We start from the raw sequence: 27,698 nt of genomic DNA, 5'->3' as shown, positions 1-27,698 counted from the left end.
TGGAAAATATAAAATATTATCACTATAAGACATCTAGAAATGTTGGTTAAAATATACTAAACATATTGTAAGCTTGCAATAAAATAAGGAAAATCCCTTGAGGGCAAAAAATAAACAGGAAGATAAAAATTAAGGTATTAATCATGAGCTGGGAGCTAGGAGCCCTGGTGGCACAGTGGTTAAGAGGCTGGCTACTCACCAAAAGGTCGGAAGTTTGAATCCACTAGCCATTCCTGGGAGACCCTATGGGACAGTTCTACAGAGTCGCTATGAGTCAGAATCGACTTGATGGAAAAGGGTTTGGTTTTGGTTTTTTAATCATGAGCTGACACAGTTTTAACAGCTGCATAGTGTATGGAAGATGAGGCCTTGGATTTAAGCAAAGGAAGAATTGGAACTGAGGACTAGCAAAAACAATGCTGTACAGGAAGTCAGTCTTTGGCACATTATTCCCTCCAACCCCCTCAAGTATTGCTTCCCTTTCTTCTCTTCTAAGAGACTTTTGCAGACCACTCCCCTCCATATCTATTTACCCTTCTAGGTTCCTAAACTCTGGTGTTGCTTTTACTTGGCTATCAGTAATTTTCTATTAAAATTAATAATTACTTATTAAATGTTTCTTGTCATTTTCTTCTTAAAATTAATAATAAACCCAGTGATGTCGAGTCAATTCTGACTCATAGAGACTCTGTAAAGCTGTCCCATAGGGTCTCCAATACACTCTTATAATTAACAATTAGTCTATAAATTAAGAAATTATTAGTTGATAAAAGATTAAGGTATGATTGTAACTCTCACCACTACCAGAAACAACCCACATTCTTGCCTGAGAACGAGGTGCTGAAGCAGAAGAAAGTTAAACAGAGAGGCTAAAGGATCAATGGAGCAAAAAGAATGTGTTTTCCACCAGACAATATCATCTCTGGACTCCTGACCTCTAGAATTTTCTGTCTTTATTGAATGGCAGGCACTATCATCAACCCAGTTGTACAAGCCAGAGGTTTAGAAACTATCCTTTCCTTCCTAAATTTCCAGCCTATCACCAGGTGCAGTCCATTTTACCTCCTAAATCTCTTTTATATCTATCCTTCTTGCCATATCCATTGCCATCACCCTATACCAGGGTTGCTCAGTCTCAGCACTTTGAACATTTCTGGCTAGATAATTCTTTGTTGGGCGGGTAGTTCTGTGCATCAGAGGATGTTTTGACAGCATTCCTGGCCTCTACCTATTATATTCCAGTAGCATTCCTCCACATACCTTGAGTTGAAACAATCAAAAATGTCCTCAGATATTGCCAAATGTTCCCTGGAGGGTAAAGTAGCTTATACCAACATGTTGTTGTTGTTGTTGTTGTTAGTTGCTGTCAAGTCAGCTCTGATTCATAGCAATCTTACATACAGCAGCATGAAAACGGTACACCACTGCCTTATACCAAGGTATCATTGTTTCTTGACCAGTGTACTGCAGTAGCCTCCCAATGTGTTTTCCTGGATTCTCCACACTACAAGTGATATTTCTAACACCAACCTTGTCAGTCCCCAGTTAAAGCATTTGAATTCGATGGCTTCTCATTTCTGTTAGAATAAAGTCCAAAATCCTTATTTGGCTTTACAAGGCCTAGCTGTCATATCTCCAGATTCATCTTGCACCTCCCTACATCCTGCTTCCCCTTGCTCTCTACATTCTAGCCATACAGGCTTCCTTTCGGATCTTCAAATTGGACCTTCTCCCTGCAGCCACTGGGCGTTCCCTCAACTCTTTGCCAAGAAGGCTCCTTCCCTGCCTCTTCCAGCATTCTGAGAATAAATAGGTTCTATTAAAAAAAAATAAAACTATCTGGGATAGTATTTTCAATAAGGAGAAAATTTAGAAGACAGTGTAATAAAAGAGTCACAAAACCTAGGGTCTAGTCCCAGTTCTGCCATTCACTCTCCATGTGATTTGTTTAAAATTTACACAGAGTAAACTTTTTTTTGGTGTACCATTCTATACGTTTAACACATGTAATACACCACAATCAGGATATAGAACAGTTCCATCACCCCAAAAAAATCCTCTTGTGGGCTCCTTTGTGGTCATATACCTCCCCCGCCCCAACCCCTGGCAACTACTAATCTATTCTCCATCCTACGGTTTTGACTTTTCCTAATATCCGTGGGATCTTAAACTACTAAGAGTAAGGCTCTCTGAGTCTTGTTTCTTCACTCATGAAATTACATGTATGTCACCCTCTTTATATTAAAATATTAAGTTATTTATGGAGACTGTTTATCTGCTATGGCTAAAACCCTGGCATATGACTAGCATCCCTTCTATGGTTCATTTTAGAAAAGGCTTTCTATAGGTTTGTGGCTAATGTCCAATTTTTGCAACTCTGCATCTTGAACTTTCAATCTTCCCCAGAAGAGTAGCTGTATGTCTCATTTCTGCACACTACCTTGGGAGGCCTATAACTTTGTTCACTCCTACAAAGCTGGGAGCTCTGGCATGTTCCTTAACTTCCTCTTGTGAGTATCCTTGCTCAGCTTACCGCACTGCAGTAGCCTGAGCAACCAACTGCAATTTTCCTTTCAGCAGTCTTTGTTAGCTAAGGGGTTTCCAAGCTTGTTCTAGCACTTTGCTTTTTATGAACATGGTTTGTCATTGAATGTTTGAAGGTAATATCAATGACATTAAGTCAACAAGTCAAATATAGTTGAGTCAAGCCCTACCTCCACCTAGATTATGAAATGCATTCTAGGAAAAAGGGAATAAATAAATAAATAAATAAATAAGCTTTCAATAATTATTTTCTGAAAAATGAATAAAGATTTGTTGAAGAATAGGTCACAATCTGGCTTCTATCTACCCATCCAGGCTTACCTCCAAAAGTGGTCCCATAGCTCTCCCAACTCCTTGAGGCAGAGCCAGCTGCCTACCTGTCTTCTGGCCCTGACAAACCTTACCATATTGAAATACTCAGCATATAGCATAATAACTGGACTACAGCAAATTCTCCATGGTTACTTTTTAAACTGGTAGAACTGATATTTTAGAAACAGGCCTTCCATCCAGAAAACAAGAGAAACAGACTACTGCCTTCATTTTTGGTTTTTAATAAAAAATTGTTACCATTATCTGCATAAAATATTATTTTTAGGGCCTTAGACCGTCAACTGACCACATCATGGGCTAAAAGATACAAGACTTTAAACTTGTTGTTTTTATCTACGTATTACTTGTATTTTAATTCCTGAACACTTTATTAACAAGATACAAGTGCTTCTTTAGAATGATAAATTAACAGGGAGTATTAGAAACGACTTCTGCAAGTGAGCTTTAAGTCTTTTTTCTAAAATTTAATTAGGAGTTTTGTCTTTCATTTTGCGTTTCTTTTATGGCCCTTAAAAAGTAGACAGGCCCACTCTTTTTGATACACACATACGACACATCTAATATTCAGAGAAAAACAGCAAGTGCACCAAACATGGGAGATCACCTGGATTTAGCTTGCTAAAAACATAAACACTTTTCAAATACAAATACCCACTGATTTTTCAGATTAAGCCAGTTATAAAACTAATAATAAGCAAAGTCACCAGATTTATTAACAAAATCGTGGATTTTTAGAAGCTCGTTAGCTTCTACCTAATTGGGTAAGACTAACACAATGTTTGTTTTTACCTTCCGGTGGCCTGTTGGATGTTGCCACAACGACGACCCCATTTTTGAACAGATTTTCAAAAAGCTGTTTCAGAATCATGGCATCAGCAATGTCAGTGACCTATGGACAACAACACATTTGTTTTATTTTAATTTCACTTCTGTTCGAACAAATTTGCTAATGGCTCATCTTATTTATTTATTTATTTATTTAACATGGAAGTGAATTCCAAGAGAAAAAATTCTAATTATCATCAGGAAGAAAAGAGTAGATAATTAAAAGCATGAAAGACTGTATCACAGTCTTTTAAACTTGACTCTTCTTTTTCTGCAAGCCTATCATTTCTACGCAAATTATCAAATGGTTCAATGTTAACTTCTATTATAGAACTACAGGTGGAAAGCACAGTAATTGTCCTAAACATTTAGGAAGTCTAATTAACTAGAACTAACATGACCAACCCCCTCCTCCCACCCCACACCCTCCAAAAGAAGGAGAGAGAAAATAAAAGAGAAAAAAAGATACACAGGCTGTTTGAGATTTCTAATACCTTTCTGGCAAAGGTCCCTGGAAAGGTGACTTTAAATGGTCATGGGACTTTAGAAATAAGGACAAGTAGCCAGTGAGACATAATCAGCTGCTGTTGAAAATAGAATAATATGACATAGATACTATTGTGCAATTGTTGCACAAAACAATTCAACAGATGGCCCATCACAAAAATAAGCAATTTCATTGTTCTTTTTAAGTGCCTTCTATTACCGTCCATGAATAATCAAAAGGCACTGCAGTCACTTCCAGCACAGCCTGCCTCTGCTAACCTTCGCAAACACAAATATTCCTTCTACAAAAAAAAAAAAAAAAAACCCTTCTAAGAATGGTTAGCATGGTGCTTTAAAAAATAACTTCTGGCAAAACTAGAAATGCATAATGCAGATAAAACTACTCCATCTGCATTAAGTTACAGAGATTCATATAACCATTGATCTATGTAAAAATTTTTTAATTCACATTAAAAAGTAAATTTAATGATAACTTTTAAAAAGCTTTAAAAACTCACAAGGAAATACAGCAATTAAAGAGAGGAGGAAGTTGGCTTCAAAAATAAATGTATACTGAAGGTTGATATTAATCATTCTGCCTTCCCCTAAGAATACAATAACATGGGCTTTAAAAAAGGTACTCCTAATTTTAAAATATTTTGATCTTTAATGGTGCATTTCAAATAATCTCTATAAAACTTAGATATATATATATACATATATATATATAATGTCACAAAATAGATTACGTTATTTTTAAATCATATTAGAGGACATAGAAGCTAGTAGAATTCTTTCAATTAGATCAACATACTAAAAGCTACCAATTGAATAGCCATAGCACAATAAACAACAACCTGGGTGATACAGGCCTAGAGCATCATTCACTTTACAGCTGACATCCCACTGAAAAGTGTATTTCCTTCTCACCTGAATAAAAACAAAACAAAAAACCATGAAATGGGGATGTACAGGTCATATTTTGCTGTCTCAGGCTGTAACTTTTAAAACACATTAACTGAAAAAACTGATGTTTCCTTGAATTAAAAAGACTTCAGGAACTTCCGAAGTGGTGATTAAAAAGAAAAGGAAAGCGGTGATGATATTATTTAATTTGAAGCTTAGAATCACTGACAAATTTTGCTTCCACAAAAACACTCACAGAGAAGGTCCTTCTCAAAGGCTTAAACACCAGTGGCATTTCTGATGAGAGGAAAGAACAAGCTTGGAAATTTTAAAGAAGCAACTGCATTTTTAAATTGGACTCCCACTACACTGACTTTTAAAAAGAATGATGTCAATTTAAAGTTACCCAATGTCAGAGAATAAAAATGTTCATTTGACTATATCACTGATGTTTTTAAAAAAAATTTTTAAATAGCTTTTGTGCCCAAAGGTTCAGAAAAGTGAGGGGACATTTAGCTATTAACATAGTGCAAAGGTTTAAACAGAAAGTTGAAGACAGCAAACAATAAAGGCTTGTGGGTGAATTATAATTTGTTTTTTTTGTATTACAGAATGCTTTTGCCCTATCAAAGTAAATTAACTTGGAGGAGCTATGGCTAATTAATGAAAGAGTCACTTGCCGTAGCCTGGTGCCAGTGTTTTGATCTTGTCCTCGCACTTGTTCAGCTTCACTGGGGACCAGCAATTTTATAGTATAACTGAACAGAAGACAATTGGCCACACATTCTTGGCACATGGGTTTTTTCAGCACCCAGTATTTCATTACAACCAATAAACCAAAACCAAACCTTTTGCTGTCGAGGCGATTCTGATTCACAGGCAACCCTATGGGACAGAGTAGAACTGCCCCATAGAGTGTCCAAGGAGTGCCTAGTGGATTTGAACTGCTGACCTTTTGGTTAGCAGCTGTAGCTCTTAGCCACTATGCCACCAGGGTTTCCTCATTACCATAAGGAACAAAAAATAAAGTTTCAGATTACCAGTAAGAGTAGTCTGCTAATAAAGAGTGGAGACATTTCATTAGCATTAAAGAGAAAAGATTTTTTATGACCTAGGGTTGCTTTCCATTATGACTCACTTACGCAAAAAAGAAAAAAAATCTAGTGGTTAATTTACATGTGTAAGTGCTTGAGTCTCAGTCATCCACTGATTGGTACAGTGCCATATAATGAGTTACAAACATAAGCATGCATTATCAGTAATTAGTATTAGCACAAAAATAAGCACCTATTTTTTATTAGCAGTTTTTAACAGCTTTCTTGCTTTATAAAAATGGTTAAAACTATTTTTTTTAATGATATTGATAACTTATGGAGGAGAATTTTGCATGATATTCTGCTCATCAGAATTTCTATTTTTTTGGACCGTATTAGTAAAACATCTATCCAGTGTCCCTAAAAAGAGACATGAGGAAATGAATGTTTTTTTTTAAATTGGTTTCCTTCAGCATTCTAATGTCTTCAGAATCATAAACAGTTTAACAAGAAACATAAATATTCAAAGAGGACATAATGAAGACCCTAAAGAAAGCTGAGGATAAGCTATTCTTTTATTTCAGCAACTAAAACACATAAAAACAACCTATGAGGCATGTTTCTCCAGCAAAATAAGAATAGTTTATGACAGGTAAAACTGAACTGCTACACTTAATAAAGATGACCAAGCCAATAAGAAATACATTCCAAGACTGGTGAAGAACAAGCTTCTTGGATCAAATTGACACATGAGACTACGTTGGCATCTCCTGTCGGGAGGGGAGATGAGAGGGCAGAGGTGTCCAGAAGCTATCCGAACGGACACGAAGAGAGAGAAGGGCGGGAAGTACTGTGCTATCTCATCAGAGAGAGAGTAATTAGGAGTGTATAGCAAGGTGTGTATAAATTTTTGTATGAGAGACTGACCTCACTTGTAAACTTTCGCTTAAAGCACAATAAAAACAAAAAAAAATACATTCCGCAAATGTAATCTGAATTCTACCAAAATATAATCTTCAAAATCCCTTAACCTCAAGAGTACAAAAAAGGAAAAGCATGTCCTTGCTTTTAAGCAGCAATAATTCCCATTCATCTTCCTAGTAAAATAAATATTATATTAATTAAGACCACCTAAGGGCCTTTTTTTTTTTTTTAAGGGCCAATAATAACTAGTTAAAAATCAAGACTTCTAATTCAATTTTAAAAGTGAAATGATTGTAGACAGTCTGTCATTAAGAATAAAGCACAGAAAAAACTCTTTCCTATTTAGCAATGTATTGTACTAGGCTTAATACATTTAAGGATAATTTTTAGATTCTCTCATTAAGACATCTACTAAAACCCCACCCAACTCTACAACTGTATATTTAAACACATACTACAAGACTTCACATGCCAGGGAGGATGTAGGACATAGTTGTTCCTGGTGATTAACAGCACTGATCCTGGGTCTAAATTATGACCTTGGACAAGTTACTTAACCTCTCTGACCCTCAACTTCTTCATCAATGTAATGAAGACAGTAATAATACCTATTTGCAAAATTGTTATGAAACACATAGTAAATGCTCAAGAAATGTTAACTATCCCTATGTATGACATGTATGATAGTATAATTCCATATTATTTATATGTATAGCTGTATAGAATTTAGCTAGCTGTAGATGGAAATATCCATAGCATAGTACCATAACTAAGAACACAGGAGCACAGAAAGCACTTAATAAACAGTAGCTAATTTTATTACAGAATATATATAATAGATGGAATGTCAGCATCCTAATACATAAATGGGCAAAACCTCAGAAAGTTCATATAAGGTGGATTTAACTAGTAAGGAAAAATGTGGAAAAACTTCAACCTTATTATTACTTAAAGGAATGTAAATTAAAACAATAAGATACCATTTTCATCTATTAAATTAAACAAAAAATAACGTAATTCACCATATCAACAGGAAAAAATATGGGTTTAGGTTGGAATATATCTTGGGTTCTGTAAATGGTGATTTTTCTGAGAAATGCTACTTCATATAAAGAGAGTGGGCTACAGTTGGGAAACTACTTCAATAGTTACCATTTGGCACTAGGATTTACTCATTCATTCTCAGGCACTATTCTAGACACTTAGGAAACATCAACCAACAAAGACCCCCTGCCTTCAAGCTTACATTCCTGTAGAGGAATATAGACAATAAACATAATAAATAAGTAAATTATATAATATGTTAAAAGCTGATACGCTATGGGTTTTTTGTTTTACATTTAAAAAAAGAAGGTGATACATGTTATGTGAAAAAAAGGGGAGGGTACAGAGCATTGGAAGTATAGGGGTCAATGGCAAACAGCAATTTTAAATCAGTGTCAGGACAGGCCTGTTAAGAAGGAGATAGTTATGCAAAGACTCGAAGAAGGGAAATGGTTAGCCTTATGGATCTCTGGGGGAAAACAGCTCCAACACAGGGAATGGCCAGTGCAAAGTTCTGTTTGTTCTGGCTTGTGTGGATGCGGGGATCAGAGTGCTGGTGTGGCAATATTTTGGAGTACCCTTTTAACCTCTTGAATTTCAGAAAAGTGGGATAAGTAGGGATTTGAACTTGCAATAAAGCAGATTTGGTGTGCTAGAGGAGCTTTTCCAAGACCAGAAGAAAACAGTCCAGGACACTGAAACTACAAAATCTGCTCAGAGATCAGCTCTGCCCTTAGGGGGCACGCTCTGCCCCTTACACTCTTCTTTCTCTGGCTGTTCTCAATACTGGGTATATGCAGGCATGGATTGCAGTTTGAAACTGTAGAGAAAATAAGAGTGGGACTATTAACTTTCTTCATGCTAGGACAATTCAGGCCAACCTTGCTCAAGGGAAAAGGGTCTCCCGTGTGGTCAGCTATAACATACTAGAATTCTACACTGAAATCTGGAATCAAATAAAAGCAATATATTAAATATTCAATCATGTTTTGTCATCTCTGCATATTTCCTCAGTGGGAAAGAGGCATTTGGTATAGCACAAAACTATTCACTGCGGTCACCTAATCTACGAAGAAAATAGGGTTGGGAGCAATGAGCAAGGCTGAGCGTATAGGAGATAAGGTCAGAGAGGAACCAGGAGGGTTTGAGGAGGAGGAATGACATGATTTTATATAACATAATCTTGCCCCCCGCCCCGACTCCTCCCACCCAGAGTTTAAGCCCTTTAAGTTGGGTTCTCTATCCCGCTGCTGGCGAGCCACTTTAAAATCATAGTGACCCTATAGGACAGAGCAGAACTGTCCCATAGGGTTTCCAAGGCTGTAATCATCACAGAAGCAGACTGCCACATCTTTCTCTCTCGGAGCCACTGGAGGGTTCAAGCTGCTGACCTTTTGGGTTAACAAACAAGTGTTTAACCACTGTGCGACCAGAGCTCCTTGGGTTATCTATTACCTGCAGTCAAAAGCATCTTACTACTACTACTACTACCTGTTGCCATCGAGTCGATTCCAACCCATAGTGACCCTATGAGATAGAGTAAAACTGCCCCATAGGCTTTCCAAGGCTGCAATCTTCACAGAAGCAGACTGCCATATCTTTCTCCCTCGGAGCCACTGGTGAAGGTTTGAACTGCTGACCTCTGGGTTATCAGCTGAGCTCTTAACCACTGTGCCACCAAGACTCCAAAAGCATCCTAGTAGATACTTAATCTCTTGGTTCTTCTTGGGCTTTAGCTCATCTGTAATTCTCCTTCCACTGGAGATAATGGGTGTTATTTTAAGGAAGGTGACATTCCCCCAGTTACTTCTTAACCAATGATTATGCTATCTTTTACAGATTATAAGAAAATCCCTCTTGACATAGAATACAGGAGAAAACTATGAGGTGAATATTCTATTCCCATCAAGACTCTGTTTGCAAGAAACAGACACACAAGACAAGCTGAAGAAAAGGGGTTTACTTCAGCCACTGGCCGAGATCGGCACTAATGGCACTTCATGGGAGCTGGAGCTCAGGACTAAGGTATGTGGAGATCTGAGCAGCTGTCCAGGGAGTACCCTAGTACTCCTTCCTTTCATGTGATTCAATTACTTTCTATTTGTTCCTGGCTTATTACTAAGTGGGAACTTCCTTCTGTGCTTTTTAGTTCAAGTTCACAAGAGAGAATCCTCTGGCAATACCACACAAGCCCACGGTTCCTGACAAACTTGTGGACTAGCCACTCAAAGGTCGGATGTGTGGCCATGGTCTATTCAGCTAGGGGACAGATAAGGTCCTGTGGCATAGAATAAGGCCCTATAAGGCAACTGCAGTAGAGGAATAACTGAACAAATGTACATGGAACCAACTCTGGATGGGGCAGGCAATGACAGACATCTCCATCACATCCACTTTCTCTTTGTATACAAGCAACATTTTATAAGCAGAAGGCCTGCATCCCCCTTGATCTCCCTCATCCTTAACATATCATTTGAAAAATCCTTTTTGTTGCCTGTATTTCTTTTGCAAAGGAGCCCTGGTAGTGCACTGGTTAAGCGCTTGGTTGTTAACAAAAAGGTCAGCGATTCAAACTCAGTGGGAGAAAAGATGTGGCAATCTGCTCCCATAAAGATTAAAAAAAAATTACAGCCTAGGGGCAGTTCTACTCTGCTCTATAGGGGCACTGTGAGTCGGAATTAGCACTCAATGGCACACAACAACGTTTCTTTTGGAAGACTCAGCTCATTTGGAACATCGGTATCTTGATACCTGCTTTTGTTTCCTTCTTCCTATCTATGAATCAACCTTTTGAAATCCGAACTCACTAGAGAATCCCCAGTGAAACCAGACAGGTTTAGGACTGTTAGGACTCCACTAGCGGGGTGGCATTATGACCTTCATAGGTCCTAGGCACTTTTGCCTTCTTGAATTCTTTCCTCCAAAAGAAAAAGAAAAAAATACACACACACACAAACACACGCATACACATATAAAATTCTATTTTATGACTGTGTTTGGTATAAAGACAAATATAATCCACCTGAATTCATTACAATATATTCATTCTTGATATATTCTTTTTTTCCCCCAAATTTTAAAAGAAATTAATTAAAACACTGTCTTGGGCCTCTACAGGTACCAAGGCCCTAGTCACAGTGCCTACTATGTCTAATGATAAGTTGGCCCTACTTGCTATGTATCTTCTTCAGGGTCGCCTGCCAGATTTTCATAGCTTCCTAACCTTCTTAAATAATCTTGCCTTTCAGTGGCTCTCACAGCACAGAAACAGGCCAATCATTTCTCTGAATGTTTTGAAATCTACATTTTTGAAGTTAAGTGTAATGGCTTTTAGATGATACCTAGGAAATTCTTAAGCTTTTAGATTCTTCATGTATATGATAGATAATAATAACTATAAGATCAAATGAAGTAAGGATACTTTGGAAAACATGAATCATTTTGCAAAGGTTGTATATCAATATTGTACTTTAAAAATATTTAATTTCAATACCTTAATCAAAAATTGAACTGTGACAATTCAATTTTATTTAGCGGTATTTTGGTTAAAAAGCTAGTAAGGGAAAACCAAGACTGACTTTTGTTCTTGAAGGCCATAACTGTTAACTCATAAATGAGGCCCTTCTCTTTCTGCTGTACACTGATGAACTTAGTATGCCTTTTTGGAGTGGCAGGGGAACATCTGCCCTCTTCCACAAGCCTTTCCTCTGAAGATCTTTGTAGCTTATAATACAAAAGGTGAACACCTGGCTGTCTTAATATGACATGAAGGGAGAAAGAAGCAAGGATTCCTCCTCCTTTCCAGATGGGTTTCCTGGTGAAAATTCTTTCCTCCTCCCATCATAAATCAAGGCTCTTGCTGGCTATATCTATCCAGTTGCTAAAGGAGACCCATCACACATCATTTGGGATAAAGGCCTCCTAGCCACACCATCTTCTCCTAATCTAGGTTTAAAAGCACAGAAGGGCAAGAAATAACTCACTACCAATTTAAATGCATAATTTCACAGAATCCTAAAACTAGAAGAAGCTTTACAAGTTCAACTAGGGCAATTCCCACACTTTATCACAGATATGTTACGAGGCTTAAGTGAGATATGTGAATCACCCAGAGCCTACCGCAGAGTAGGCACACAACAAGTGATAGCTTCCTACCCTTGACAGCTCTCTGGGCCTTTGTTCTAGGAAGTCAGACGCAGGAGTTCTCTGGGCCACCTCTGAAATACTTTTCAAAAGCTTTGGGTGTAAAGCCTTCTTTTTAGCCTTATATTCAGTTCCTGTGGACTTTTCTATTTCCATTCCAATAATCAATTGCTTATGATAAGCATTACAGAAAAAATATTTACAGTTCAGAACTACTAAAGAAAGCAGATAAATAAAAGGAAATTAATTCCTAACCTAGAGCATCTAGTATTATAATACACTGGGTGTGACATAAGATATAGAATAAGACATAGTGTTTGCTTTCATGCCATATTTGCTCTTATAAGCAATAAAGAATATACTTTGTATTATATATATTGTATTGAAAGACAATAAATTACGTTGTTTTACAGAACACTTTCTAAAAACATTATTTTGTAACCATTACATTATCTCTTGGTGTAGGAGAACTATAAATCCATTGATTAGAATTTAGGAGCAAACAAACTTTCTGTAAAAGGCCGAATAGTAAATATTTTAGGCTTTTTGAGTCACACATGGAGTCTCTGGGTGGCACAAACAGTTTAGTACTTGGCTACTAACTGAAAGGTTTGCAGTTCAAACCCACCCAGAAGCTCCTCTGGTGATGTACTTCTGACAGATCACAGCCATTGAAAGTCCTGTGAGCACGGTTCTATTCTGAAACACATGGGGTCACCATGAGTGGGAATCAACTCTACGGCAACTGGTTTATTGTTAAATTGTTGTTTTTGAGCTGCATATGGTCTCTGTAGTTTTTCTTCTTTTTTTTTTTGTTTTTTTTTTTCCCCCTTACTTCCTTTCTTTACAACCCTTTTAGAATATAAAAACCATTCTTTTCTCTCTAGTCATACAAAACAGGTGCAGGTCAGATTTGCCCCATGCAGGCCGTGGTTTGCTAACTCCTGGATTAAAAACAGTAAAATTGAGGTGATAAGCGATAAGATCAATCTATAAAACAATGATAAAACCAGACGCAGAATTTAAATCTTCACCACTTCATTCATATACCATTCTACACCTATGAAAAATCTCTACCTTACCTGAAATTCATCAAAACATAAGAGACAAGCTTCTTCACTGATTTCTTCAGCTATAGGAGCTATTGGGTCATATGATTTAGCCATGAATCCCGGTTTCCTTTTTGGCAAGCTCTGTTTAAGGCGATGTATTCCTTAAATGGGTGAAATTAAACGGAAACCAAATATTATATTAAAAGTATATTTTAGACAACTATAACATATTTTTTTAATTTCTAAATGAAACTAGTGTGGAACTGAAAATTATGTTTAAATTGGATATACAATCAAATTTGATTATTTTTAAAATTGGTTGCATTTTCTCTACCTCAAAATAAATTATTCAAATATTATTTTACTCCTGTGGTTGTAAGGAAACTTGGAGGTCATTCCACCTCCACTCTTTAATCACCTCAGAGATGACAAAGAGATAGGCAGCTGGCTGGACAGATCCATCTCAGTCTTAAGGATTTCAGGGGTGGGGGTGGGGATGTGATTCTGCATGATTCTACATGTTATGTCTAGCATACCTAATCAAGGATACTCCCTTGTCTCCAGGCTAATACACTGACGCCAGCCCCACTTCATCATTATATTTGTACTAAATGCTGAAAGTATTAGGAGAAAATGACAATGTTCCTACCCTGGGGAGGTTACAGTGTAACTAGCAGACGATGCAAAAATGAAACAGCACAAGAACACTAACAAGGCAGTAAGGCATACGTACAAGTACAAAGTGAATACATACATGCTAAGGAGACACAGAGTAAAGGGCCTAATCAAAAATGCCTTCTTGAAACAGATGAGTTTTTACCATTTTTTATTGCTTTTTAGTAGAAATGGAAAATGCCTGACTTCTTATAGCAGCCTCCATTCTCTTACTTGGAAGTAATCAATTTGCCTTTAGGACCAAATCCAAAAATATCACTGACTATTTCAAAATAGCACAAAATAAATTAAACCAGATAAAATCTCACTTTAAGCAAAAATCTAATTTTTGAAGAATATTATATGTGCATTCAATGAAGAAAACTATTTCTGTAATGTTTGCCTGCTAAAATCACTACTTTCGGATATTTAACTTACTTTTGTGTACATCTAGCATGAAGCCATGAAAATGAACCCGTTTTTTCCTCTTCACTTCCGCATAAGCATAAAACATGTCCATCACCATTGTTTTTCCTGTACCTTAAAAATTAAAATAAAAAAAAAAAGAATACTATTAAACAGTGAGTACTGATTGCTTTAATGATTGTTCATTAGTTTTAAGATGATGAAACCACACTCTGTTCTACTGGAAAGCTTAAGACTATATTACTTTTTTGGAAAGGGGTGTTTACTTTTTATGTTAAGCTAGCTAAAAATAAAATGTTGACACTATTCTTTCCTCTTAAAATCCCGTTTTTAGGAAATACAACTTTTAGCTGATAATACAGGGACTATCTTCCCCAGAGAACTATGTTCATACACTGGCAAGATTTACAGATGATTTATCTTTCATCTTCTTGTCTACAAGATAGGAATATGAACAAAACACCTTAATTAAAGAAATATTTATTGAACAAATACTATGAATAAGGAATTGTCTTAGGCACTAAGGGAAAATTCAAAAATGAAAAATAAGGAAATTAAAAGAAAGATGAAAAATAAAGATTAGTATCTACCATAACTACTGAATTAAATAACAATTGCAGAATTGCCGATTATGACACTTCCATTTTTAAAATCTGAGAATATGTCTTTCAAAAGAGGCCTACTTGAAGAAATTCTGATACAGCCAACCCTCTTAATTAAATTATCTAATTTTCGACCCTCTAAAACTTTTAATCACTATAATTGCATTAGTAATCGAATAGCCAACAGCCACAGCATTGAACATGCGCATGCAAAAAAATCCTTCTTCCTCTGCAGAAAGCCTAGAACTTTGAGAGCAATGGCAAGTTCACTTCATACCCCAGGCATTCCTGGCAGGCCAAGGCAGGATGTACTGGTACCTGTCTCACATCCTCCCTACGTCCTCCATGGCCACCCCACCACAGAGTCCACATTTTCCTATCGGGGCCCACTGATTACTAAAAATTCAAAGCAGCTCAGGAAGTAAGATCTGAACTATTTGTTGGGTTGTCCTCCCTTCCATGAAATGACTTTGGGCCCATGCCATTTGAATGCCAGATTGTATATGAAAATACAATTCAGACTTTTAATGAACAAATGCTTTCAGATATTGGACACAAGGCAATGCAAGACTCTGATCCCTAAGAGAATGAGAAAAAAGAGATGAGTCACACAATCACTTCCGCTTTCTGCTTAGAGGCACCTTTCAGATTACAGCACAGAAAGGAAAATTCCAGGTAAAGCACACAGGTCTGGCTGAGTTGGGTTAACTGAGTTGGGTTAAGATACATCAGAGTAACGGAAGTGTAACGCAGCTATGATGCTTAACAGGTTTCAGTGGAGCTTCCAGACTAAGAGAGACTAAAAAGAAAGGCCTGGCAATCTACTTCCATAAATCAGCCCCTGAAAACTCTATGGATCACAATGATCCAATCTACAACCGATGGTGGAGTTGGCACAAGACCGGGCAGCATTTCGTTGTATATGGGATTGTCATGAGTCAAGTGCTGACTCTGACTCTATGGCAGGTAACAACAAGGCAGCTGAAATATTTAAGGCAGTGTGCCAGCCAGTAGGAAGCTACACAGTGAAAGAGCTCCAGAAATCAACATACGGGTATTCTTGAGTCTTTGGCTAAGTACTAGGCTACTTGTGTGTAGGCTGATATTCTAAGAGGTTAGTAGCAAAGAATGATGACCAAGACGTTGGAAAAAAAAAAAATTCTGGAGATAATGATACATGCAACAACTTGAATGAATCTTCAGGCAATTACAATGAGTGAAAAAGCCATTCCCAAAAGGTTGCATACTGTATGACTCCATTTTATAACATTTTTGAGATGGCAAAATTTTAGCAACAGAGAACAGATTATTGGATGCCCGGACTTAGAGGTGGGGATGAAAGGAGAAGAGTAGGTATGGTTATAAAAAGGCAGTACAAGGGATGCTTCTGGCGATGAAACTGTTCGGTATCTTCACTGTGGTGGCAGAACCTACAGGTGATAAAATTGCACAGAACTAAATATACACACGCAAATGAGTACAAGAGAAATTAGTACACAGGACAGTAAAAAAGTAAAAAAAAAAAAAAAAAAATCTGTACTCTTGCACAGAAACTCCAGAAATATGAATAAGATTCATGGATTGCATTAATGTCAATAATCTCATTGTGATATTATAACAAAATTTGGCGAAACGTTACCATTAAAGGAATCTGGGTAAAGGAATCACTCTATATTATTTCTTATAACTGCACGTGAATCTACAATTATCTTGATAAAATCTTCTATGAAAAATTAAATTAAATTTGAACAAATCAAGATGACATGCAAGCAACGTAACCCCCTACCAAAACAAAATTCAACATACTTAAGGACAATTAAATCCAAGGCCTAAACAAGTTAATATTTACAATATACAGTATATAATAAGTAAGAAAACAGACGAAATCCTAGAATTCTGTATATATACTAAAAATAACTTTCAAAAAATGAAAGTGAAGACATTTTTTGAGATAAAGGCTGAAAGAATTCATTACCAAAGCAAATCTCTGTAACAAAGAAATGTGAAAGAAAGTTCTTTAAGTTGAAAAAAAAATGACACCAGATAGAAACTCTGATCTACACAAATTAAGAATACATGAAATGCTAAATACTTACGCTAAATTTTTAAATTTTATTTTCTCATTTTTTAATTTCTGGAGATGACAATTGGCTACTTAAAACAACAAAATAATATACTGTGTTAATTGAAGAGCTCAGCAGAGTATCAAGATACAAGATAAACAAACAAAAATCAGTTGGATTCCTCTACACAACAAAAAGAACATCCAAGAGGAAATCACCAAATCAATACCACTTACAGTAGCCCCCAAGAAGATAAAATACTTAGGAATAAATCTTACCGCAGATGTAAAAGACTTATACAAAGAAAACTACAATACACTTTTGCAAGAAACCAAAAGAGACCTACCTACGTGGAAAAACATACCTTTCTCGTGGATAGGAAGACTTAATGTTATAAAAACGTCTATTCTACCAAAAGCGATCTATATATTTAATGCAATTCCAACCCAAATTCCAATGACATTCTTTAATGAGATGGAGAAACAAATCACCAACATCATGTGGAAGGGAAAGAGGCTCCGGATAAGTAAACCATTACTGAAAAAGAAGAACAAAGTGGTAGGCCTCACTCTACCTAATTTTAGAATCTCTTACACTGCCAGAGCAGTCAAAACAGCCTGGTACTGGTACAACAACAGATACATAGACCAATGGAACAGAACTGAGAATCCAGACATAAATCCATCCACATGTGAGCAGTTGATATTTGACAAAGGCCCCAAATCAGTTAAATGGGGAAAAGACAATCTTTTTAATAAATGGTGCTGGCATAACTGGATATCCACCCAGAAAAAAATGAAACAAGACCCATACCTCACACCATGCACAAAAACGAACTCAAAATGGATGAAGGACCTAAATCTAAAATCTAAAATAATAAGATCATGGAATAAAAAATAGGGACAACGTTAGGAGCCCTAATACATGGCATAAACAGTATACAAAATGTTACTAACAACGCAGAAGAAAAACTAGATAACTGGGAGCTCCTAAAGATCAAACACCTATCCTTATCCAAAGACTTCACCAAAAGAGTAAAAAGACACCTACAGACTGGGAAAAAGTTTTTAGCTATGACATTTCCAGTCAGCACCTGATCTCTAAAATCTACATGACACTGCAAAAACTCAACTACAAAAAGACAAACAACCCAATTAAAAAATGGGCAAAGGATATGAACAGACACTCCACTAAAGAAGACATTCAGGTAGCTAACAGATACATGAGGAAATGCTCACGATCATTAGCCATGAGAGAAATGCAAAACAAATCTACAATGAGATTTCATCTCACTCGAACAAGGTTGGCATTAATCCAAAAAACACAAAAGAATAAATGTTGGAGAGGCTGTGGAGAGACTGGACTACTTATACACTGCTGGTGGGAATGTCAAATGGTACAACCACTTTGGAAATCGATTTGGCACTTCCATAAAAAGCTAGAAATAGAGCTACCATACAATCCAGCAATCCCACTCTTTGGAATATAACCTAGAGAGATAAAACCCTTTACACCAACAGATACATGCACACCCATGTTCATTGCAGCACTGTTTACAACAGCAAAAAGATGGAAGCAACCAAGGTGCCCATCAACAGGTAAATGATGAATAAATTATGGTATATTCACACAACGGAATGTTACCCATCAATAGAGAACAGCGATGAATCTGTGAAACACTTCATAACATGGAGGTATCTGGAAAGCATTATGCTGACTGAAATTAATCAGTTGCAAAAGGACAAATATTGTAGAAGACCACTATTATAAGAACTCAACAAACAGTTTAAATATAGAAAAAAATATTCTTTGATGGTTACGAGAGGGAGAGGGAGGAAGGGTAGGAGAGGGGTATTCACTAATTAGATAGTAGATAAGAACTACTTTAGGTGACTGGAAAGACAACACACAATACAGGCGAGGTCAGCACAATTGGACTAAACCAAAAGCAAAGAAGTTTCCTGAATAAACTGAATGCTTCGAAGGCTAGCATAGCACGGGCGGGGGTTTGGGGACCATGGTTCCAGGGGACATCTAAATCAATTGGCATAATAAAATCTATTAAGAAAACATTCTGCATCCCACGTTGGAGAGCAGCGTCTGAGGTCTGAAACGCTAGCAAGCTGCCACCTAAGATGCATCATTTGGTCTCAACCCACCTGGACCAAAGGAGAATGAAGAACACCAAGGACACAAGGTAATTACGAGCTCAAGAGACGGAAAAGGCCACATGAACTAGAGACTACATCATCCTGAGACCAGAAGAACTAGATGGTGCTCGGCCACAACCAATGACTGCCCTGACAAGGAGCACAACAGAGAACCCCTGAGGGAGCAGGAGAACAGTGGGATCCAGACCCCAAATTCTCAAAGACCAGACTTAATGGTCTTACTAAGACTAGAAGAATCCCAGTGGTCATGATCCCCAAACCTTCTGTTGGCCCAAGACAGGAATCATTTCCAAAGCCAACTCAGCAGACATGGATTGGACTGCACAATGGGTTGGAGAGAGATACTGATGAGGAGTGAGCTACTTGCATCAGGTGGACACTTGAGACTATGTTGGCATCTCCTGTGTGGAGAGGAGTGGGGAGGGTAGAGGGGGTTAGAAACTGGCAAAACAGTCATGAAAGGAGAGACTGGAAGGAGGGAGCTGGCTGACTCATTAGGGGGAGAGTAAGTGGGAGTATGTACTAAGGTGTATATAAGTTTATATGTGAGAGACTGACTTGATTTGTAAACTTTCACTTAAACCAAAATAAAAATTATTTAAAAAAAAAAAAATATATATATAGTGGAGTTCAAAATCTACATAGGAGCAAAACCTATGACAATAATGGCACAAAAGGAAAGGTAAGGGGAATAGAAGAATACTGTTGTAAGGTTCTTACATAATATAACTTAAAAGAAGACTGTGATATATTAAAAAGGCATATTTTAAAATTTAGAGCAACCACTAAAAGGATAAAACAAAGAGGTACAGCTAATAAGCCAACAGCAGAAATAAAGTGGAATACTAAAAAACACTCAAAAGAAAAAGAAAACTGGACAAAGAAAGGACGAACAGAAAACAAATAAAAAGATGGTAGACTTAAATCCAACCATATTGATAAGTTCAAATGGACCAAAACATCCAATTAGAAGGCTGAGATGGAAAGCATAAAAAAGTAAGAGCTAACTATATACTGTCTACAAGAAACCCACACAGGTTAAAAGTAGTAGGATGAAAACAGATACAACATGCAAACACTAATCACAAGAAAGGTGGAATGATTATGTTAATATAAGGCAAACTAGATTTCAGGACAAAGAATGTTACTAAAGATAAAGAAAGCTATTTCATAATTATTAGATGATTCATTCATCAGGAAAACATGTATATAACTGCTAACAGAGATTCAAAGCATGTTGTTGTTGTTAGGCGCCCTCAAGTCGGTTCCAACTCATAGCGACCCTATGCACAACAGAACGAAACACTACCCAGTTCTGCGCCACCCTTACAATCGTTGTTATGCTTGAGCTCACTGTTGCAGCCACTGTGTCAGTCTACCTCATTGAGGGTCTTCCTCTTTTCCGCTGACCTGGTACTTTGCCAAGCATGATGTCTTTCTCCAGGGACTGATCCCTCCTGACAACATGTCCAAAGTATGTAAGACACAGTCTCCCCATCTTTGCTTCTAAGGAGCATTCTAGTTGTACTTCTTCAAGACAGATTTGTTCATTCCTCTGGCAGTCCATGGTATATTCAATATTCTTCCCCAACACCACAATTCGAAGGCATCAATTCTTCTTCGGTATTCCTTATTCATTGTCCAGCTTTCAAATGCATATGATGCGATTGAAAATACCATGGCTTGGGTCAGGCACACCTTAGTCTTCAAGGTGACATTTTGCTCTTCGACATTTTAAAGGGGTCCTTTTTTTGCAGCAGCAGCAGCAGATTTGCCCAATGCAATGCATCTTTTGATTTCTTGACTGCTGCTTTCATGGCTGTTGATTGTGGATCCAAGTAAAATGAAATCCTTGACAACTTCCATCTTTTCTCCATTTATCATGATGTTGCTCCTTGGTCCAGTTGTGAGGATTTTTGTTTTCTTTATGTTAACGTTCAAGCCACACTGAAGGCTGTGGTCTTTGATCTTCATAAGTAAATGCTTCAAGTCCTTTTCACTTTCAGCAGCAACCTTGTGTCATCTGCATAATGCAGGTTGTTAATGAGTCTCCTTCCAATCCTGATGCCCTGCTCTTCTTCCTATAGTCCACTTTCTTGGATTATTTGCTCAGCATAGAGATCAAATAGGTATGGTGAAAGAATACAACCCTGACGCACACCTTTCCTGACTTTAAACCAATCAGTATCCTCTTGTTCTGTCCAAATAACTGCCTTTTGATCTATGTAAAGGTTCCTCATGAGCACAATTAAGTGTTCTGGAATTCCCATTCTTCGCACTGTTATCCATAAATTGTTATGATCCACACAGTCAAATGCCTTTGCATAGTCAATAAAACACAGGTAAACATCCTTCTGGTATTCTCTGCTTTCAGCCAGGATGCATTTGACATCCGCAATGATATCCCTGATTCCACATCCTCTTCTGAAACTGGCCTGAATTTCGGCAGTTCCCTGTCAATATACTGCTGCAGCCTTTTTTTGAATGATCTTCAGCAAAATATTGCTTGACTGTGGTTTTAATGATATTGTTCTATAATTTCCACATTTGGTTGGATCACCTTTCTTAGGAATAGGCATAAATATGGATCTCTTCCAGGCAGTTGGCCAGGAAGCCGTCTTCCATATCTTGTGGCATAGATGAGTGACCACGTCCAGCACTGTTTCTGTTTGTTGAAACATCTCAATTGATATTCCATTAACTCCTGGAGCCTGGTTTTTCGCCAATGCCTTCAGAGCAGCTTGGACTTCTTCCTTCAGTACCATCGGTTCCTGATCATATGCTACCTCTTGAAATGGTTGAACATCGACTAATTCTTTTTGATATAATGGCTCTGTGAATTCCTTCCATCTTCTTTTGATGCTTCCTGCGTCGTTTAATATTTTCAATCCTTCGCTATTGCAACTCGAGGCTTGAATTTTTCCTTCAATTCTTTCAGCTTGAAAAGCGCTGATCGTGTTCTTCCCTTTTGGTTTTCCATCTCCAGCTCTTTGCACATGTCATTATAATACTTTGTCTTCTCGAGGGGCCCTTTGAAATCTTCTGTTCAGTTCTTTTACTTCATCAATTCTTCCTTTTGCTTTAGCTGCTCGATGCTCAAGAGCAAGTTTCAGAGTCTCCTCTGACATCCATCTTGGTCTTTTCTTTCTTTCTTTCTTTGCTGTCTTTTCAATGACCTTTTGCTTTCCTCATGTATGATGTCCTCGACGTCATTCCACAACTCGTCTGGTTTTCGGTCACTAGTGTTCAATGCATATGAAGCCAAAACTAATAAAAATAAAACTCAAAGGTTAGCGGAGCAATGGCGGGAGCTTGGGGACCATGGTTTAAGGAGGCTTCTAAGTCAATTGGCAAAATAATTCTATTATGAAAACATTCTGCATCCCACTTTGAAATGTCGCGTCTGGGGTCTTAAATGCTAACAAGCGGCCATCTAAGATGCATCAATTGGTCTCAATCCACCTGGAGCAAAGGAGAATGAAGAACACCAAGGTCACACAACAACTAAGAGCCCAAGAGACAGAAAGGGCCACATGAACTAGAGACCTACATCATCCTGAGACCAGTAAAACTAGTTGGTGCCTGGCCACAATCGATGACTGCCCTGACAGGGAGCACAATAGAGAACCCCTGAGGGAGCAGGAGATCAGTGGGATGCAGACCCCAAATTCTCACAAAAAGAACATACTTAATGGTCAGACTGAGACTAGAGGAATCCCGGCAGTCATGGTCCCCAAACCTTCTGTTGGCACAGGACAGGAACCATTCCCGAAGACAACTCGTCAGACATGAAAGGGACTGGACAGTGGGTAGGAGAGAGATGCTGATGAAGAGTGAGCTAATTATATCAAGTGGACACTTGAGACTGTGTTGGCATCTCCTGTCTGGAGGGGGGATGGGAGGATAGAGAGAGTTGGAAGCTGGCAAAATTGTCACAAAAGGAGAGACTGGAAGGGCTGACTCATTAGGGGGAGAGCAAGTGGGAGTACGGAGTAAGGTGCATATAAGCTTATATGTGACCGTCTGACTTGATTTGTAAACGTTCACTTGAAGCTCAATAAAAGTTAAATAAATAAATAAATAAAACTAAGAGAAACTAATAACAAAAGTAATAAAACTAAAAGAAGAAAGATAAATCCACAATTAAGTGGGAACATTTCAACACTTCTTTCTCAGTAACATAAAATAAATAAACAGAAAATCAGTAAGAATATAGAAGATTGCTACAATACAATCAAGTAACTTGACATAATTGACATTCATAAAACATTACACACTGCAAGACAGATTACATACTCTTTCCAAGCATATGTAAGAGATTTAACAGGATAGGGCACATGCAGAGCCATAAAACAAGTCTCCCATAAATATAAAAGGATTTAAATCACATAGAGAATGTTCTCTGACCATACCAGAATAAATTAGAGATCAACAGATATCTAGAAAATCTCTAAGTACTTGGAAATTAAACAACATGCTTTTTAAGTAACGCATAGGGTAATTACAAAATTATGAGAGAATCAGAAAATATTTTGAACTCGATAATAAAAATACAACATATCAAAATGTGATGAATGCCACCAAAACAGTGCTTAGAGAGAAATCTATGTCTTTAAATACATGCATATTAGAAGATAAGAAAGTTTTCTGGGGCCTGAAAAGCTTGTGAGTAGCCATCTAAGATACTCCGCTGGTCCCACTCCCCCATCTGGAGCAAGGCAGAATGAAGAAAACCAAAGATACAAGGGAAAGATTAGTCCAAAGGACTAATGGACCACAACTACCACAGCCTCCACCAGGCTGAGTCTAGCACAACTAAATGGTACCCAGGTACCACCACCAGCTGCTCTGACAGGGATCATAATAGAAGGTCTCAGACACAGCTGGAGATAAATATTGAATAAGATTCCAACTCACAAAAAAGACCAGGCTTACTGGTCTAACAGAGACTGAAGAAACCCCAAGAGTATGGCCCCCAGGCACCCTTTTAATTCAGTACTGAAGTCACTCCTGAGGTTCACCATTCAGCCAAAGATTAGACAGGCCCATAAAACAAAAGAAGAGTAAAGAGGCATACTAGCCCAGGGGCAAAGACAAGAAGGCAAGAGGGGACAGGAAAGCTGATAATGGGAACCCAAGGTCGAGAAGGGGAAAGTGCTAACACACTGTGGGGTTGGCAACCAATGTCACAAAACAACATGTGTATTAATTGTTTAATGAGAAACTAATTTGCTCCATAAACCTTCCTCTAAAGCACAATAAAAAAAAAAAAGAAAAGAAAAAAGTTTTTCAATCAATTACTTAAGTTGCCACCTTAAGACATGAGAAAAAACAGAGGAAATGAAACTTAAAGTAAGTAAAAAGCAGAAAACAATAAAGAGCAAAAATCAATAGAATAAAAATGAAATGAACAATAGAGAAAATCAAGAAAATTAAACTGGTTCTTTGAAAAGATAAAAAATAATAATTGATAAAACCCTAGCTAAACTAACCAAGAAAAAAGAAAACACAAATTACCAACATCAGGAATGAGAGAAAGTGTATCACTATAGTTCCTACAGACATTAAAAGGATAGTAAGAAATCATTAGAAACAACATTCTGTCAATAAATTTGGCAACGTAGAAGAAAGGGGCAAATTACTTGAAAGACACAAATTACCAAAACTGGCATAAAATGAAATTAAAAATCTAAATACATACTTATTAAAGAAATTTAATTCATGATTAATAATCTTCCTATAAAGAAAATATAAGACCAAATGGCTTTGCTGGTCAAAACTATCAAATACATTAGAACTAAATAACACCAATCTTACACAAACTTTTCAGAAAATAGAGGAGATGGGAACACTTCCAAATTCATGTTATGAGGCCAGCAATACACAAAAAGGGATAAAGCCATCTGTACCGAATGAGGCTAAATTAAATCAGACTATTCCAATTCAATGCCATTCACCTCTGTTCTGGCACCAACTGTAAATGGAATACTTCCCTTCCTCTGACCCTAACCACCAGAGCTAGGTCAGAGCTCTCAAGTCCTTCAGACTGCCAAGTCTACCCCAAACTTCACAAGCTTAGGGATCCTCAGGCCTCCCCTTACTTCTGACCTGCTGGCCACAAATTAAGAGGTTTTCCACTACCCCCCTCCAGATGCCAGACATAGCCTTGGAGGAACCCACAATCACCCTCGCTACTGACCTGCTGGTTCCCACAATTCTCTCAGGTTAGATCATTTGCAAGAATGACTGAAAAGACTCAGGAAAGTACTATACTTAGACTTACAGATTGATCATAGCAAAAAGGATACAAATGAAGAGATGTATAGCACAAGGCCTAGAAGGGTTATGAACATAGAGCTTCCATGTCTCAAAAGATAAACTACTCTCCCACAAACATAGATGTCTATCACCACACTGAGATTCAGTGCCCAGAGCTTTTATATGGGGATCTCACTACATAGTTCAGCATACAGACTGAATAAGTTTGGTGAAAGAATACAACCCTGACACACACCTTTCCTGATTTTAAATCATGCAGTATATCTCCTGTTCTGTTCCAATGACCACCTCTTGGTCTATGTACAGGTTCTGCAAGAGCACAATTAAGTGTTCTGGAATTCCCATCCTTCGTAATGTTATCCATAATTTGCTATGATCCACAGAGTTCAATGCCTTTGCATAGTCAATAAAACACAGGTGAACATCTTTCTGGTATTCTCTGCTTTCAGCCAAGATCCATCTGAGATCTGCCATGATATCCCTTATTCCACATCCTCTTCTGAATCCAGCTTGAATTTCTGGCAGTTCCCTGTCAATGTACTGCTGCAACCATTTTTTAATTATCTTCAGCAAAATTTTACCTGCATGTGATATTTTTTGATAATTCCACATCCTGCTGGATCACCTTTCTTTGGAATGGACACAAATATGGATTTCTTCTAGTCAACTGGCCAGGTAGCTGTGTTCCAAATTTCTTGGCATAGGCAAGTGAGCTCTTCCAGTGTTGCACCTATTTGTTGAAACATCTCAATTGCTATTCTGTCAGTTCCTGAAGCCTTGTTTTTCACCAATGCCTTCAGTGCAGATTGGACATCGTCCTTTAATACCATCAGTTATTGATTATATGCTACCTCCTGAAATGGTTGAACACCAACCAATTCTTTTTGGTACAGTGACTCTGTATTCCTTTCATCTTCTTTTGATGCTTTCTGCATTCTTCAATATTTTGCCCATAGAATCCTTCAATATTGCAACTCAAGGCTTGATTTTTTTCTTCAGTTCTTTCAGCTTGAGTAATGCCGAGTGTGTTCTTCCCTTTTGGTTTTCTAATGCCAAGTCTTTGCACATTTCATTATAATACTTTGTCTTCTCAAGTTCCTCTTTAAAATCTTCTCTTCAGCTCTTTTACTTCATTTTTTCCATTTGCTTTAGCTACTTTACATTCAAGAGCAAATTTCTGAGTCAATCTGTATGCTGAACAGATAACCACAGAATCTGGAAGAAGAATGTACCATCAGAACTGGAGGAAGCCTAACAATGTGCAGTATGCAGATGACACACACAATCATGCTTGCTGAAAGTGAAGAGGACTTGAAACACTTACTGATGAAGATCAAGGCCTACAGCCTTCAGTATGAATTACATCTGAGCATAAAGAAAACAAAAATCCTCACAACTGCATCAATAAAGAACATCACAATAAACAGAAAATATTGAAGTTGTCAAGGATTTCATTTTATTTGGATCCACAAACAATGCCCATGGAAACAGCAGTCAAGAAATCAAACAACATATTGCATTGGGCAAATCGGCTGCAAAAGACCTCTTTAAAGTATTAAAAAGCAAAGATGTCACTTTAAGAACTAAGGCGTCCCTGACCCAAGCCATGGTATTTTCAATAGCCTCCTTTGCATTCAATAGCTGGACAATGAGTAAGGAAGACCAAAGAAGAATTGATGCATTTCAATTATGCTGCTGGAGAAGAATACTGAATAGGCCACGGAACAAATCTACCTTAGGAAGAAGTACAGCCAGAAAGCTCCTTAGAAGCAAGAATGGCGAGACTTCTTCTCACATACTTTGGACATGTTATCAGGAGCCAGTTCCTGGAGAAGGACATCATGCCTGGTAAAGTAGAGGGTCAGTGAAAAAGAGGAAGATCCTAAACAAGATGGACTGACACAGTGGCTTCAATAATGGGCTCAAGCATAACAACGACTGTGAGGATGGTGCAGGGCCAGGCAGTGTTTTGTTCTGTTGTACACAGGGTCACCATGAGTCTGAACCAATACAACAGCACCTGGCAACAACATTACACAGGCAAGATCTATTGAATCATCACATATGGTAGAACTTCACTCCCAACTCCCCTCCCCTGAGGTCAGGCTGACATCACCAGGCCAATATCATGAGGTGGGTCTTTTTGGTTTAGCCAGCCCTCACCCAAGAGTCACCCATTAGCATTCCATTCCGTTTAATGAATTTCTCATCA

At 37.7% G+C, this 27,698-nt stretch overlaps 1 protein-coding gene across 6 annotated transcripts in view; it reads right to left on the bottom strand.

The window, feature by feature from the left end:
- AFG1L (AFG1 like ATPase) overlaps positions 1 to 27,698 on the bottom strand; it is a 280,634-nt gene that overhangs the window by 160,182 nt on the left and 92,754 nt on the right. For all 6 annotated transcript variants that reach the window (XM_064289510.1, XM_064289507.1, XM_003404306.4 and 3 more), the window contains 3 exons: positions 14,384 to 14,485; positions 13,322 to 13,452; positions 3,667 to 3,766 (listed from right to left, as the gene is read on the bottom strand). In XM_064289510.1, the coding sequence (XP_064145580.1) occupies positions 3,667 to 3,766; positions 13,322 to 13,452; positions 14,384 to 14,485 (333 nt within the window). The remainder of the gene's footprint in view (positions 1 to 3,666; positions 3,767 to 13,321; positions 13,453 to 14,383; positions 14,486 to 27,698) is intronic.

The sequence above is a fragment of the Loxodonta africana genome, chromosome 1 (assembly GCF_030014295.1).
Source record: "Loxodonta africana isolate mLoxAfr1 chromosome 1, mLoxAfr1.hap2, whole genome shotgun sequence".
Classification (NCBI taxonomy): Eukaryota; Metazoa; Chordata; class Mammalia; order Proboscidea; family Elephantidae; genus Loxodonta; species Loxodonta africana.
Note: the sequence above shows the minus strand (reverse complement) of the source record. Positions and strands in the feature narration are given on the sequence as shown.